At 44.1% G+C, this 16572-nt stretch overlaps 1 protein-coding gene across 2 annotated transcripts; it reads left to right on the plus strand.

The window, feature by feature from the left end:
• Positions 1-1072: 1072 nt before the first annotated feature.
• rasgrp4 (RAS guanyl releasing protein 4) lies at positions 1073-15668 on the plus strand. Of its 2 annotated transcripts, XM_068713595.1 has the most exons (17): positions 1073-1656; positions 8244-8401; positions 9349-9460; positions 9686-9748; positions 9858-9989; positions 10143-10284; positions 11098-11271; positions 11374-11490; positions 12222-12497; positions 12581-12661; positions 12979-13083; positions 13220-13329; positions 13421-13568; positions 13667-13703; positions 13959-14078; positions 14194-14360; positions 15531-15668. In XM_068713595.1, the coding sequence occupies exons 1-17, from the start codon at positions 1640-1642 to the stop codon at positions 15639-15641; spliced, it is 2070 nt and encodes a 689-aa protein (XP_068569696.1). In that variant the 5' UTR covers positions 1073-1639; the 3' UTR covers positions 15642-15668. The 2 variants fall into 2 exon arrangements, with proteins under 2 accessions (XP_068569696.1, XP_068569688.1); XM_068713587.1 differs by lacking the exons at positions 1073-1656; positions 8244-8401; positions 9349-9460 and having other exon boundaries at positions 9651-9748; positions 13959-14090; positions 14194-14372.
• The last annotated feature ends 904 nt before the right edge of the window (positions 15669-16572 follow it).

Below are 16572 nucleotides of genomic sequence, written 5' to 3' on the forward strand. Positions count from 1 at the left end.
GAAAATGCACAAACTAAACACGTTAGTCACACAACACAATTGCATACGGGGGAATGCAACAGGTTCAATTAAAATGTCGTCATCATGTTGAATTCAAATTTAAAAATGTGTTTTTATTCAGCATTTACATGTCTTTAGCTTTACCAGCTGTGTTGATTGCAACCCTTCCTGTTTTACAGAACAATTGCTTAATATTACAGTAAGATTAGCACATTGCCAGGAAATATAGCATTACAACTTTTTTCCCCCTTCTGTGACATTTCCATCTTCCCTGTTTGACTTCTTTACTGATCTACTTTCTAATTGCAAATCCAAATGCATTTTTTTTTAGGTGTTTGGGACTCGGCGTGCATTGACTGCAGGATTCCTGCTCGGTGCATCTTTCCCTGCTTTTGAATGCCATGTCGCCCACTCTCTCTGCCAGCCAGTCAGCTTCCTGCAGCGAAGAAGCCACCTCTGCAGACTCGGGGACATTAATGTCCCCTGTTTGGTCGCCTCTTCCTCTTGGTGCGTTAAAACAAGGATGCCTTTGAGTCTCCCTGTCCAGCTGCACTGCCACATTCACAAGCACAAACACTACCTCCCTGTGTGATCGCTTGCTCCCCTGAGAAATGACAGAGAGAGTTAAAAAGAAAAAGAAAATGAACAAATCAGGGTGATGGACGTGATTCAGGGGACGCTTGAGACCCTGGAATATACAAATCTAGGAAGGGAGACGCGTGTCAGGATTCAACAATGTTATCAGACATCTGATGATGTCTTTTCAGGAACCGATTCTTTTGCCAAGTTCAGGCAATGCCCCCAGAAAAACTGCATCAAAAAAGTGACACTTGAGGTGTGGCCTATTTTTTTTTGGTTTTCTGTGTTGATGCTCTGAAAAAAAAAAGAACCGCAGATGTCGCTTCCTGGAGTACACTGATGGTGCTCAGATGATTGCTCATCACTATCTCCCTCTTAACTCTCCTCCTCCTTTTGTGTTCACTATTCTCTCTCTCACGCTCTCTCTCTCTCTCTCTCTCTCTCTCTCTCGCTCTCTCTTTCCCCCCTCTCCCCTCCCCCTTGGGCACACACACACACACACACACATACACACACACACACACACACACACACACACAGAAACTGATGCGAGTTCCCCTATCTGTCAGAGCCAGTTCCTCCATTTAAGATGCTGACTTGTTTATGTTGAAGGGCAAGTGAGTGACTTTTGTTGGCTCTTGCGCTCTACTTTTGAGGCTTTTTTTTACTCTCAGCATGTTGCAGGCGGAGGGAGCATGAAGTCTGTTTTGTCGCTGATTTGTCGCTGACAGATACCTCCAGATAGAAGAGAGAGAGAGAGAGAGAGAGAGAGAGAGAGAGAGAGAGAGAGAGAGAGAGAGAGGCTGACTGACGGAGCGGATTGATAAGCAGCGGAGCGGAGTCTAGTCGATGACCGGCAGGTGGGCAGCCCTCAGCCCCAGCAGCTCTCCGTCCTGTGCCCGCTCTCACTGCCCTGGGCACATTAACACATAGAGGTCACATAGGAGGAGGAGAAGGAGGAGGAGGAGCAGGGTCAACCATGGAGCTGTAGGGGACACGCTCAGATGCCCGTGCGGATTACCAGTGGAGGAGGAGTGCCGCTGAGGAGAAAAGCTCTGCGATGAACAAGACCAAGAGGTAATTAAAAAAAAAGAGAAAAAGAGAAGAGCGAACCAAAAGTGAGAGAACCCGGCGCACTTGGACCCCCACTTGCAAGTCTTAGCAACTGTTGAGTCTGAGTATGTGTCAGCAAAGCTTGCGTGCAGCCGAGACGTGTGAACCTTTGAGGTTATGAGAGGCAGTGTGGTTTGTGCAAAGACTCCTGACGATCTGAAGAGAAATGAGGACAGTTAGTTGTGCGTTCTCTGCCACTTTTATGAAACTTGACAGTGTGCTGTTGAGAAAGAGAGAGGCTCAGTGTTCAAAGAAAGGTTGCACACACACACACACACACACACACACACACACACACACACACACACACATACATACACACGACACAAGCGCAGCGCGGCCACAGCTAATGTGTTTGACCTGTATGTCAGTAAAGAATATATCAACACCTCAAATGGTGTTTGTGTGTGTGTGTGTGTGTGTGTGTGTGTGTGTGTCTGTGTGTGTGTGTGTGTGTGTGTGTGTGTGTGTGTGTGTGTGTGTGTGTGTATACAACACAAGCATGCTCTGACATTCAACAGTTGCTCATCTTTTCATGAAAATGTGTTCTACTTTTCTGTTCTTTCCTGCTCATCTCCATTTACATGTCTGTTCAGTGATGTTTGTTTGGTTGTGTTTTTTTTGCAGTAGATCTTAGATACTGATGTGTTTTCAGTGGTACTTTTTTCTGTACTGGTGTATAGTTTTGACCGCAGCTCTTATCAGATTCCCTGGAATGAAAGGGTTGGGTGTCGAATGTTAAGGTAGTCAGCGGTGTGTTGTGTGTGATTCAGCTACCTGAGTTTAAGGTGGACTGCTGTGCTTCCCCTTCAGCGGGGAGGTTATCATAGTTTAGTTTTTTCAAACAATTGGTAACATTTCTCAATACCGAGTTCACTTTTTCAAAAAGAGTTCACACAGTCAGCATAACAGAAGCGGATGCCAAAATGAAAACTGTTTTCTCACTCAAAGTAAACATAAAAACACTGTGTATTTATAATCCATTTTGCACATGTTTACATACTATTATAAAACCTGTTAAATGCACATTCAAAACCATAAAAGCACCAACATAACATTAAATGACTGTAAAATATGTAAATATGCTATGTAGTGCTTTTGTTCTAAAAGACATCTAGAAATTTGATTTATATTTAAAAAAAATTCCTAATATAACCCCTTATGGGACATACAACACAGACAAAGTCTTCCCATTCCTCTTTGAAAGACTGTGCCAGGTGAGGAGAGGGTCAGGTGGTTTTGTAGCCGTGCTCTCCCACTCACAGACTGGTTTACAGCCTTTTACAGGATGGTGTCACCTGTGCTTCCGCCTTACTCTATTCCTCATTTCCATAGAGGAATTATTTCCTCGTGTTGGTGGACCCCCCCCCCCCCCCCAACCACATAATCGGATGTCCCCACAGGACGCAGTAAATGCTGGATGTCTGGACATAATCTGCTAAAGATTGCCGGTGATGGATCAGAAATATTCTTTCCCAGGTGTTTAGCGAGAGAGGACGTAAGGTGTGGATGAGAACAGGTGGCAGGGATTTATATATCTGTAGTAATTATATTCAGGCTATATATATATATATATATATATATATATATATATATATATATATATATATATGCGTAGTTGTGTTGTGCATTGCTGGAAATACTTTTGCTTCTTTTTTTGCGCATGTAAAACCAAATGCAACCCAAAAAAAGCATGCTGCAGCATTTCTGAATCCTTTTCTGTGAGGCGGCACAATCCGTGCAATGAAGAAGTGACCTTTTTGTTGCAATGTACTCTCAGTTCATGCTAAATAAATAAATAAATAAAGATAGTTCAATATTGATGTATGTTGTAATGCCACCTGTTGATAGTGGGTTTGTTAAGTCATCGTGTGATGAGGGACAAAGTAATCCTGTTTTGGGTGCAACACTGCATTATGGATGTTTTGTTAACGGTTGTGCTTAATTGAATGCAGGTTGAGAGAACTGTCTGAACAGTTTTGTAAAAGTGAACTCAGTATCGAGAAATGTGGGACAAATGGGGACAAAATGCACGTCCTTATGACATGAATCATTACATTTAAGGGGGAAGACTTGATTTAAGGTTGGGTTTAGGTTTAGGTTAAGGTTAAGGGTTAGTTTTAGGTTAAGGTTAAGGTTAGGGTAAGAGTAAGAGTAAGGCTTAGGATTAGCCTGGTAGTGGTTCGGGTAATGCTGCAGGAAATGAATGTAAGTCAATGTAATGTCCCCAAAAGTCATTAAAACACTACTGTGTGTGTGTGTGTGTGTGTGTGTGTGTGTGTGTGTGTGTGTGTGTGTGTGTGTGTGTGTGAGAGAGAGTGTGCGTGTGTGTGTGTGTGTGTGTGTGTGTGTGTGTATGACAAATGAAAAATGGAAAGAAAGCATGCATTGGTACTGATAGCATCAGAAGTTGCACAGGTATGACTTGATTGTCTAAGTGATTGGTGGCTTCAGTGCCAAACAGTTTATACCTCATGGATGTTTACTGCAATGTTCTTGATGCCAACCACAATGGTTGGTACAGTGGCTTTATTGTCACACCAAATGCATGAACGGATCGGTGCAATAGATGCAGAGTGAACAAGAACGCAGGTTGAGAGAGAGAGAGAGAGAGAGAGAGAGAGAGAGAGAGAGAGAGAGAGAGAGAGAGAGAGAGAGAGAGCAGCTCACAAACAAGGCCTTCAAAGGGCCCTGGCTTCAATTAATCAATTAAGGAAAGAAAGAGAGGAATTTGCATATCCCCCGCCAGTGTGAGAGCGAGAGAGGGAGAAAGGGGAGGAGGGGACTGGATCTGTAGCCAGGAGTCTTGACACGGATGGGAAAGGGAGTGAGGAGAAGGAGGGAGGGGGGGGGGGGGGGGGATTTCCAAAGGGGAAGCTGTTTCCTGAATGGCTTGAATAGAGCAAGGATGAAGGAAGAGGAAAACAAGTGGCTGAAGTGAGGAAAAAGGAGGCGTGGAAGGTCTTCCTCAAACCAAATCAGTGATATGATGGACCCAGACTCGTTCAGTAGAGAAGAGGCTGCTCAGGGTTTTGTCCTCATTGTTATTCACAGGAGGATTTCCCCTTCCCACTGTCAGCGGCGATGTGTTTCCGGGGACGCACAGTTAAACATTATTATGTTGTCTTAGGAAAAAAAGGAGAATGCAAATGGCCAAACAGTAACCTGCGGGACTCCAGCACACGCTGACTGTATTTACAAACAGCTCTCTGTCTCTTAAGCCGTGCTCATTACACAGAAAAGATAGAGCTGCGATCTGCTCGGCACTCTGGGGGAAATTCCCCGACAGACGTCGTGACATCAATAACATTTCCCCATCAGCACTTCTGTTTGTAGTAGCGAGCGTGCGTCCTCTCATGTCGACAGACAGATTCACTCTGAGTCAAAGGGACAGATGACAGGTTGTAAAGGGCACTGAGATAAGAAAGCCAAAAATGTACAGCGATGAATCAATCGTTTCAGTTTTGCACTTTATAAAACACAGACTGATAAAAGATACGCACGGAGATATTCATGTGTACATTTAGAAATGGAAATGCAGTCGTCAGTCAAAATCAGCTTCTGTTGATTTTTCCATCTTTGTAAAACAGTAAATACTTTGGGGGTTTTGGACTGTTGCTCACACAAAACAAACAAATAAGACTTCATCTCAAGCTCTGGGGACATATGATAGGGATGATCACAGTTTGTTTTTAATCAATTTATCATTCATTGGAAACCTACAGTCAAGTATTCACCGACAGAAGGACCAGCAGTGCTGCACATTATTTCTGTCCACGTTGTAAAAACAAGTCAATACATCCATACATTTCCAAAGGTTGCATTTTGCATTGAACATCTGAACTCAACTAATTCTAAATAGAATATAGTACACAGACACAAAAAACATTTTGTGGTAACTTAACAGAAAACATGAATTACATTTTTTTTCTATTGCTAATACACATTTTTGAAAAGAGACCTCTCGCTGCTCTGTTGGTTTCCATTGTTGCTGTAAAGAGGAACTCACCTGTGGTCTTTTTAAAGAGCTTACATCCTGAATGACAAGTCGAAAATCAAGCAATTAGGTGTTCAGGCATGTATTTTGGTCACTTGGTCCACGGGTGTGGCATTTTGAATGGCGGTGCTTTGAAATGCAAAAGGAGTGACTTTATGTCAGATTCCTGCTTCTTATGCAAATTGTGTGCAAAGCAGAAAAATGTGTTCAATGTTTTGCAGACTTGAACTGAGGTTTCAGTCTCAATAATGGTGCTTTATGTGTCATTTTAGTGTGTATTTACAAATGACAAAAAAAAACTGTAATTCAAATTTGAGATTTCTGGGAAACAAAATCCGTTTTAAGGAGCTTAGGAAAACTACAAGCTTTAGGCGTCTTAAGTCCTTTTGACATTGTTTACTGGTTGGCTAATTCTCGCAACTAACAGAGGAGTCAAGTGAAGTCAATATTATTTACACAGCCCCTAAAATCACATATTACACATTAGCCTCAAAGGGCTTTACAGCTGGGACAGAAAACTACAAGGTCTAAGGTTATAGGGGACGCATCTAGTCCTTCATCTCATCCTAAAGCATGGACATCCCCAAACATGCGATGAGATTCAAGAACACAAGTGTAACAGGTGACCGAGGTATAGACAGAATGAACCAGGTCACCTCCGTGTGTCATGAGACTCACCTGTCCTTACTGCACAGTAGGTCACGGTGGTGCATGCTGTGCTGTTTAGTGTTTTGAAGTCCGTAGCCAGCTGATGTAATGAGGCGAAGAGGAGGAGGAGGAGGAGTTTGTGTGGTGTGATAACTGTGTGAAACGGCGCATACAGGCAGCGGAGCGGCTTGTGGCACAAATAGATAAAGTCACCACGTACGCCTGCACACACGCGTGATGTGCATATAAAGCAAACCATGATTCTGCATGTGTGCGATGCTGAGTTATGCACTATATGTGTGCCAAACACACACACAAGAGAAGGGGATGCAGGTCTGGTCATTCAGGGAACTTGTCGCCAGTTCTCTGAAGTCAAAGTGTTTCCTGGTACTATCGGGACAGTAGGCCGCAGTTTCACAGCCGAGATACAAACTGTTTCTACAAGCACACGAGGACAACACTGAGCGCTTTTTACGACGGTTACGATGAACAGGTTTCATTTCAACTTTGGTCTCGTTTCCGAACGTGGCCTCTGGCTCACGGTTCAAACCTTTGGCCTCAAGTGTCAAACTGCAAAACTGAGGCAGAGATAGTTTTGAAGTTTTAAAAAAGAGCCAGAAAAGGGTCGGTTACTGATTATTGTGAAATGCAGTCAGACGTTGCTAAACTGAGCCCCTGATCTGAAGAGGAAGCAATCGCATCATGGAACGAAGCAGTCTCATTTGTCTTTTTAAGGGCATTTGAGAAGCCCTTAATTAAAGAGTCAACACTACAGGAAAGAAGCACTGCTCCCTGATCTTATTCTCCTGTCTGACCTCACTCAGAATCAATCCAGCTGCAAAGGCGTGGTCCATATGCTATGCATGACTTTCCGTCATTCATTTTTTAGTCCAGGCGCTTTCCCAACCCTTGAGGACTTATTGGTGATCCCTGGGAGTTCAGCCGAGGAGTCATCTTTTCTTCTCAGATGGGCTGTTTTTAGACACCTGAGGAGGTGTTTTATTTGTCAGATTTTACCGCCAAACAGTAAATGTTGCTCATCGACCGCAGGAGCCTCCAAACATGCTGAGCTTTTACACGCTGTCATAGTTTTACTTTTGGTCTCCCGTGTCCTCCATGCCGTAAATCACATCGCCCTACCACATATGCCACACACTCTCTTGTGTGAGCGCGTACAGGCGCTGAAAGAAACCGTTTTTTTCGGAGAAAACGCACGAGAAAACCAGTGTCGGTGTAGATGTGTGACATATCGTAGTGCTGACCTCAGGTGTGACGCAACATTGTACTTTTTCAGCATGACTCCAGATTCTCGTGGGTGTAACGCAACAACTGTTTAAAGGCATGCATTAATACTAATATAGTACTATTATTACTAAAGTATCGGCAACTTTGACCAGACAGTTTTCAAAAGCCCTCAAAATGGTCATCTGCTATTTCAAACCACTCGCCTCCTCGTGGTCATTATAATCATTTATACCTCAACTAATCGCATATTGCTCTGCTCTGCACTTGCATTGAAAGGAGTTTAAAACAACAAATATATGGACTCTGTGTCCCAAAGAGGATGGGTGTTTGTGACCAAACACAACAGAACTTTTTTTTACAAGCACAGCATATAAGAAATACAATACACCTGTCCGTGGCAGGGCCTATTACTTCCTTCCCCTGCAGTTGTTTTGCCAGCGTGTTATGGTTGAGGCAGCTGCAGCGCTGCAGAACAGCTTATCAGATGTGAGGGAGCTGCGTTTCCTCAGATGCTGACCTGCACTACCTCACCACACTCTGCTCTACTTATTTCTAGGCTACTTATACTCCCTGTCTGTGTCTGACTCTCTCTCTCTTTTTCTCTCTCTCTCTCTCTCTCTCTCTCTCTCTCTCTCTCTCTCTCTCTCTCTCTCTCTCTCAGGAAGCCCAATGGAGAGAGCAGGAAGCTGGTCCAGCGGAGGAGGAACACATGTCCCAGTCCTCAGGACATCACCCGGGCCCTGCAGAGCCCCAGCTCGGCCCCCAGCGCCAGCGCCGCCAGCCTGGATGAGCTCATCCAGCGCTGCCTGAACTGCTTCGGTCAGTCTCTGTCCCAGCGTGTTTGCATTTGTTCCCAAAGTTTGTCATGTGCCTTTACCCTTTATCACAGCCAGGTTATATAAATGAGGGATGAGGGAGAGTGAGGGGGGGGGGGGCCAGGGCGAGAGAGACTGACAGGGAGGGAGGGAGGGAGGGAGACAAAGGGCAGTCTCATACAATCAAGCTTTGTTTAGTTGGGCTGCAGAGGCCAACTAGCTATTCCCATGCAATGGTAAACTATACAGATCTCTCTCCTCTCTGCTTCTCGTTCCTTGGTCTCACTCTCTTCATTGGTCAGGTCATCCAAATCACAAAAAATAAAAAAAACATCAAGATACCCTTAGTAGTGTCCAGCACGTATGTATGTGTACATATGTTTAATTTGCTGAAAAATGCGATAAGATTAAATAAAACTTTAAAAGGATAATAATAAAAGACAGTGATAGTAGAGATACCAACAGCTTTAAGACAGTGACGAACACTTGGTTGCACTCTTCATGTCCCTTTATGGTACAATGTATGATGAAAAGGTTCTTTGTATATCAAGTAATTTAGACACATTTGTCTAGACCTTTTTTTTTTCTTTATTTGCTTATTTCTACTCTAGGTCACAGTTGGATGTATCTCATACAGTAGGCCACAGGCAGGAAAACAACCGGGGCAGGTTGTCATTTCATCGCAAGGTTAACACAGACAGACACTCACACCTACAGGAAATTAAAAACAAAAAAAAGAAGAAAAAAGTCCAATCCACCCGAGCTGCAATGTCAGAAAAACAAAGCACCTGCAGAAATCCTTGATGAAAATCTAAAACCCACCTCAAACAGAACTAAGCGACTGACAGAATTAAACTGAAATGAACTGGACTGAGCCACTCGACCTGAGCCGACAGTGTTTGTTGTTGTTTTTGACCGTGTTAATCCTGTGCTGCTGTGCTTCGGTTGCAGATTCGGAGGGGAAGCTCTCCAGCCCGAGAGGGACCCAGCTGGTCCACATGACCCTGATGATGCACAGTTGGGTCGTGCCGTCTCAGATGTTCGCCCAGAAACTTCTCGCCCTATATCCTCCACTGTTGCTCAGTGCAGCGCCGCTGGTCCCCACCGGTGCACTGCTCCCCAATCACATGTCCGCGTTCATTAATCAGATCAGGGAACAGGCATGGCTTTGTTTTGTCGGCAAAAGCAGATTTTGAAGTACGTATCCCTGCTGCTGGTGTTTAGTGTAACGTGGTGCCGTATCTGCACACCTTGATTCTGTGTTTGGATCCTTGACTCTGTCCCTCACTTATAAGGACTGTCCCTCGGACAAGAGGGGACCGAAGCGGACACAGATCTGCCAACTCATCAGGTGAGTAAAGGCACCGTAGTAGGACACAACCGGGACAGAAACTGCTTTTCCTGTCTCCATCTGCGGGGTTAGTAAGCATATTCTTTTTTCTGTCCTGCTTCGTGGAAAGGCAGTGGATCAGCCAGTTCCCGGCGGTGTTCGAGGCGGACCCCCTCCTTGAGCAGACCATGGGGGACCTGTGGGCGCTGGTCCGGTCAGACGGAGAGGAGACGCACTCGCAGCTCATCGACACCTCCTGCTTGTGAGCCGTGCTTTGATTTTGATTCGTCATTTGATCCGTCATTCCCCGGAGGAATTGCACTTTGCTTGTTTGGCCACAATTCAAACGAGTTCTTCTATAAATGGAGAAAAAAAATGTCTATTTCTGTCCTGTTGCTCGGCTTTCTTTTCCTAGAGGCCCTCATGTGAACATATTCCAGGCACCCTCGCCCTCTGTGAAGAAGAGGAAGGTGTCTCTGATCTTCGACCACATGGAGCCGCATGAGATGGCCGAGCACCTCAGCTACCTAGAGTTCAAGAACTTCTGTAACGTTTCAGTGAGTTTAGAGACCAACTTCTCACTTATTGCTTTTCTTTTGTTTTGCGTGAATGTGGAAAATACAGATTCAGAGCATTAATGTCACAAAACTATTATCTATGTGAAGATGTAGTGGATTGATGTCTACCTGCATTCCTCTCTTACGGCGTTTAACGTTGACCGTTGGTGTTGTCCCGTTAACTCTTCCAGCACGTTTGCCGTAGTTAGCACTGTTAGCTCTGTTAGCTCTGTTAGCACTGTTAGCTGCGAGTCGCCGGCTCAGCCTTCGCCACGCTGAGAGGCAACAGAAATGCTCCCAATGTGGTACATAGCACCTTTAATGAGGCTTCATCGTGTAGCCATGACTTGTAGAGATGTTGCTGCTCCTGAAACAAACATTCACAAGAGGTCACATAGGTGCATATCATGAAGATTAAATAACACGCTTATCCAACCAAAAAACATTTAAATGCCAAATGTTATATGGATATAATAACCGACCCCCTGTTGGTGACAGAGAGTTTAAAGACAACACCTTCCATTGACTTCAGTATGATATAATAATAATATGTATATTATATACATCTGCACCAAAATCCATTTAGCTATCAATATGTACATGCCCAGACTCAAACCCTTTATAAATACATATATTAGAAAATAGCATCCTTCCTTTTTTTTTTTAAAGTTAGGGAAGATTCTCCTTCCAGATGTTCAGTAGAAAAGCAGTTAGGAGTAGAAAATATCATCTTCTGCAATCATTTGGTGACAGATGAGTGAAAACTGTGCTAGAGTTGTTTTCCTGTCTGACCGCTGCTTTCCGACCGGGCAGTTCTTGGACTACCGGAGCTACGTGGTGCGAGGCTCGGTGAGGGACAACCCCGCTCTGGAGCGCTCGGTCATGATGTGTAATGGAGTGTCCCAGTGGGTCCAGCTGATGATCCTCAGCAGACACACGGCCCAGCAGAGAGCCCAGGTCTTCACTAAGTTCATTCACGTGGCCCAGGTAAACGGGCTGAGGGAGGCTCAGGGGGATTTTGGTTTCGCTGCCAAAAACTACACTCGTTTGATCGTAAGGAAATAACTTCATGTGTTCTTTCCTCCATAGAAACTCCGAGCTCTGCAAAACTTTAACACTCTAATGGCAGTGACTGGAGGCCTCTGTCACAGCTCCATCTCCCGCCTCAAAGACACCTCGAACCTGCTGCCTCCTGACATCACTAAGGTTTTTCAGATATTACGCATAACCACGAGTCGGTCGTTTGATGACTGCCTCACCACAAAGATTTCATGATTACACTTTTCTTTCTTGAATCCTTCTCGTTCTCGAACTGTGACATTTCTTCGGGTTCACTGACTTTGTGTTTGTGTATTTAATAATATTTTCACCAAAAAAGTTGTGTTTCTGTTTACTTCGCCCTTCTCTGTCAGTCAAGATATATCTATCTATATATATATATAGATATATATATCTATATATATATTTTAACATTAACTGTGAAACTAGTGCAGCGTGTGTGCAGGTTTCAGAAATCATTTAAACTTAAGGGAGGGGGATAATTCAGGTATAACAGCATTTGGTAGAGGTTTCAATTCTTGTTTCCTTTTGGCTGTCAACACTTTGTAACTCCCCTCTTGAAGTTTCTTTGTCTTGTACTGATATCAATTCATTTTTTTGTTGCTTTGTTACATTGTTACAAATAATGACACCATTCACACCCTAAAAGACATAATTAACGTATCACTTGTACCAGATTCAAGTCACAAATTTGATGACTTTTGACTCAACTTGAAAAAAATCCCAAATAAAGACTTGCAACTTGACTTGGACTTAAACGCCAATGACTCATGATTTTACTTAAACTTGATCCTTATGACTTGAAAATACTCCATATCGAGACAAGTGACCACTGTCTTTATTTATCGTTTCTCAAGTGGTCTTCACCCTCTTTTCAGGCCCTGAGTGAGATGACAGAGCTGCTCTCCTCGCGCAGTAACTACATCAACTACCGGCGGGTTTACAACGTGTGCAATGGCTTCAAGGTGCCCATCCTGGGCGTCCACCTGAAGGACCTGATCTCGCTGAACGAGGCCCTGCCGGACTACATCAACGAGGACAAGATCAACCTGAGCAAGCTGGAGCACCTGTACAGCAACATCAGCGACCTGGTGGCCGTCCACGGCTGCACGCCGCCCTTCGAGGCCAACAAAGACCTTCTGCATCTGCTCACGGTACGAGACAATTTATGTAAGAAATCAGATGAGAGAGATTCCCAAGAGGAACGGTTTCAAATGATGTTCTTTTGATGTTTCAGCTCTCTCTAGATTTATACTACACCGAGGATGAGATATATGAACTTTCGTACACCAAGGAGCCCAGGAACACCAAGATCCAGGTCAGTAGAGCCACATACTCCTCTTTGAAGTTGTGCTCCATCTAACACCACCGGACGCACACTTGTTTCAACCTCTTCTTACTCGAGGAAGGACACTCGTGTGCTCTCCGTGTGGGTGTAACATCTTTTCTTCAAAACAAAAGCACAGGATCGGTGCTGTAATGCATCAGAATCGGCCACATCAAAGCGCTTGTACGTTGAGAAACGTGTTATGTGGTGGGCGTGCCCTTTTTTTTTTCTTTCCCCTCTTCCTCTTCTTCTTGTTTCTCACATGTTCAGTCCTTTCGTGTGTCATTTCTGCATATGTCTGTCCACAGCCCGTAGCTCCGGTTAAAGCGCCTGTAGTGGCGGAGTGGGGTTCAGGGGTCACCCCCAGGCTCGACCCCAACACCATCTCTAAACACGTCAAGCAGATGGTGGATGTGAGTATGTGACACTGCAGCAAACCTCCCACCTTCTTTCACTTCCTTATTACTCGCCAGGCCCAAAGCAGAACTAAACCAACCGCTCTCTGACGAGCTTCAACCGCGTATCTGATTGCTCTGTCGCCCCCCACAGTCCGTGATGAAGAACTACGATCAGAGCCAGGACGGTTACGTTGCACTGGAGGACTTTGAGAAAATAGCAGCCAACTTCCCCTTCTCCTTCTGCACTCACGAAACTGACAGGTGAGGAAGCCGCCGACACGCACAGAGGCTATCAAAAAACATAAAAAACCTTTTTGTTGTTGCATTTTAAAACAAAAACATGTGCGTGCAGGGAGGGACAAATCAGCTGTGAAGAAATCACGTCTTACTTCATGAGGGGAATGTCTATATGTGCCAAGCTGGGCTTCAACTTCAACGCACACAACTTCCATGAAACCACGTATAAACGGCCGACGTTTTGCGAGACGTGTGGAGGCTTTGTGAGTATCCGTGTCCACTCTTATTTTTATATATATATATATATATTAATAGCCAACAAAGCTGCAATATCACATGTACCATGTCTGTCCTCTTGTAGCTGTGGGGAGTCATCAAGCAGGGCTACCACTGTAAAGGTAAGACAACATGACATTTCATCCTGCAGAGCAATCAGCTTCATCAGTTCAGCTATTTTACAAATCTGGCACAGCAGATCATTTAGGTCCAGGTTTGAGAGATATCTGTCTCTCAGGTTTCTGCTGATTTGTTTTGTGGCGCTCCAAGAGTTAAATCCACAGACCTTTTGGGATTTGGGTGAACTGACCCTTTACGTCGCAGCGTTTCCTTTAAAGCCTCAACATTTATTTGTTTTTGTTTCTTCTGTCTCTCAGACTGTGGGATAAACTGTCACAAACACTGCAGAGATCTGGTGGGAATGGAGTGCTTGAAGAAGCACAAAAACACGACGGGGTCCTGCCCGTGCACCCCGGCCCCCAACTCAAGAATCAAGGGTAACAGCTGGAGTACGTCCTTATCTCCTCCATCATACTGCAGAACACAACACCTCTAAAAGTCCCTGCTTTTATAATGACCCTGAACCCCTGATGTCTTACTGTTCCCTGTCAGGTTCAGAGGAGGAGGCCTTTGTTTTCCCCCAAAGTAACGACACAGAAAACAACCAGGGCGTGTCGGACCGCTCCACTCAGACCGATCCTGGAGTGTGGACGCCGGAGAAGAAGGACAAGAGGGGAAACCACCACAACTCTCTAGTGCATGCATCGCTGGAGAAAAGGGTGAGACAGAACGTGAGTCCCTTCAAGGGGATCATACAGGCGGACAGAGCTTCTCGACCATCTCTGGTTTTATCTTAATATGCTCATGAGCTCAGCATCTAGAAGAGCAGGAGTGGAGAAGCTACAGAGCAGTGGGTCACTGTCTGGTGCTACTACAGGAGCTAATAAATGAGTCTATCAGTGATACTCGCTGCTTGGAGTGTAAATGTACTACTGTTGTGCACATTGTAAAATCTGTAGTTTTGGTGTACTGTGTTACTTCTGCTGGTACAATCAGTTCTAGTCTCTCCGTGTGGAATCTTTCTATGAGCATAGCATCTTTCAAATGATCTTGATAGCATAAGTTTGGACAAATTTCTACCAACGATAGAAAATGTCACATTCTACACTCTGTTAAAGCTCCTACACAGGCGTTTTCTCTTGGCTTGGTTGCTTAGACCTCTGGTCTAAATTCCCGAACACAACACAGCAAATTAGGGCACAGAAATAATCCTTTCTGGACCCTGGTTGTCCTTTCCAAAAGTACTGATGAGTATTAGGGCCAGGCATAACCAAAACAAATAAATGAGAGAAGGAAGATTTTTCATTATATGTATTCACCCTAATAGTTTGATTTATGCACAGAAGTTCAAAAAATCTCATCTTTATTCTCAAATGAAAAAAATATATATATTTTGCCTGGCACTAAACCTGTAAGGTCAACCTTATTCTCCACTTTATTCTCATAATGCAAAATAATTTTCTCTTTTTGCATGGCCCTTATAATCTTCTATACAACATTAAGTCTGTGTCATTTACAATAGAGAAGCTACTGAATCCATCGAGTTTCTAAGTACAAAGGAGAAGAATGGAATTTTGTTTTCGCTGATCAAAGAATTCAAGAATTACATTTGACATATTCAAAAGCAGCATCTCTCTTTAGAAACACTCAGGTTAACCCACAGAGCTCACTGTCAACAGGTTTCAAAGAACTGTTTCCTCCGCAGATGAAACAAACTTTGAGTGGCTCCCAACCGCCACTGTGACATGAGAGATGAAGCAACGTATCAAATAACAAATTATAACAAATAATTCGCACTAGAAAGTAAAAAAATGTGGGGGGGGGGGGTTTCCACAGTAATAGAAGTTTGAGAAGAACTCTCTTGATTTTATCTTTTCTCTGTCGTCCAGGCCAACACACTGCCACACAGAACCCGAGGCTGCTCCATGCCCGTCTCCTTCCTGCAGGAGAAGATGGAGGAGCTGCATCTCCACAAAGACAAGAGCAGAGAGCCGGATTGAGCACTCCAACCGCTAAACCCCCCCCCCCCCCCCCCCCCCCCCCCCATCATGGACAAAAAAACGCCCAGACACCACCACCTTTTCTGACACGCGCTGCCTCTGACTGGTGTTGGACTGATGACATTTACCGGCCATTCGTATCAGAACGCCGGCAATTATGTGTATAGACTCCCTCGTGTTTCAAGTTCCATTATGACGTGTTATTTTATTTTTGTCAGTCTTGTGAGTTCGGCTGAATGTTTAGGCTTCAAGCACCGATTGTCCTGCTGTAATTTATGAACACTTCACTGTGTTTTTTTTAGAACAGGTGCCTTTGTTCTCTGGTGCTAAGACTCAATCCATTAGGTCATTTATGACCCCAGACAGGAGTTTCCCAGTCCTATTTACACATCACACATCCAGGGTAGGAAATAAACACTAACCTTTGAAATTGTCACTTTGGCAGCTATATGACAACTCAGCTCATGGATTTGGAAAGTAAGCCAGCAAGACATTTTTTAGAATTTCTATTTGTTTGGCTTAGTGTCGGGTGATTTGAAGATATAACATGAGACAACTTGTCAACCAGTAGATATCCTTATACTGTGTATGAGGTATCTATTCCTTTATCTCTGGTTACGTCAGGCCAGACAATCCAGTAAATCACTGAAGCCCTTTCTTAAGGGCAATAACGGATTTATGACATTTTAGCATGTGATGATAATATATAAATGATATATGACTATGTTCATGTCGCCCTTAGTGAAGTTTAATTCATAAATCACCCTAGCTAGCAGTGGAAAATGTTCATTTCCTGCCCTGTCAACATTTTGACTTTCAAACAGTTCATTCAAGGTTCAACAGGACCGCACTGGAACGAAACGGCTTGTTTTAAGCTCAATGCTTGTTTGTTTTATCCTTTGTCTACAATGTCAATCTTGTTGAAAATAAG

This window comes from Cebidichthys violaceus, unplaced genomic scaffold, assembly GCF_023349555.1.
Source record: "Cebidichthys violaceus isolate CVI_PGR_0920_01 unplaced genomic scaffold, fCebVio1.0.p SCAF_1, whole genome shotgun sequence".
NCBI classification, from domain to species: Eukaryota; Metazoa; Chordata; class Actinopteri; order Perciformes; family Stichaeidae; genus Cebidichthys; species Cebidichthys violaceus.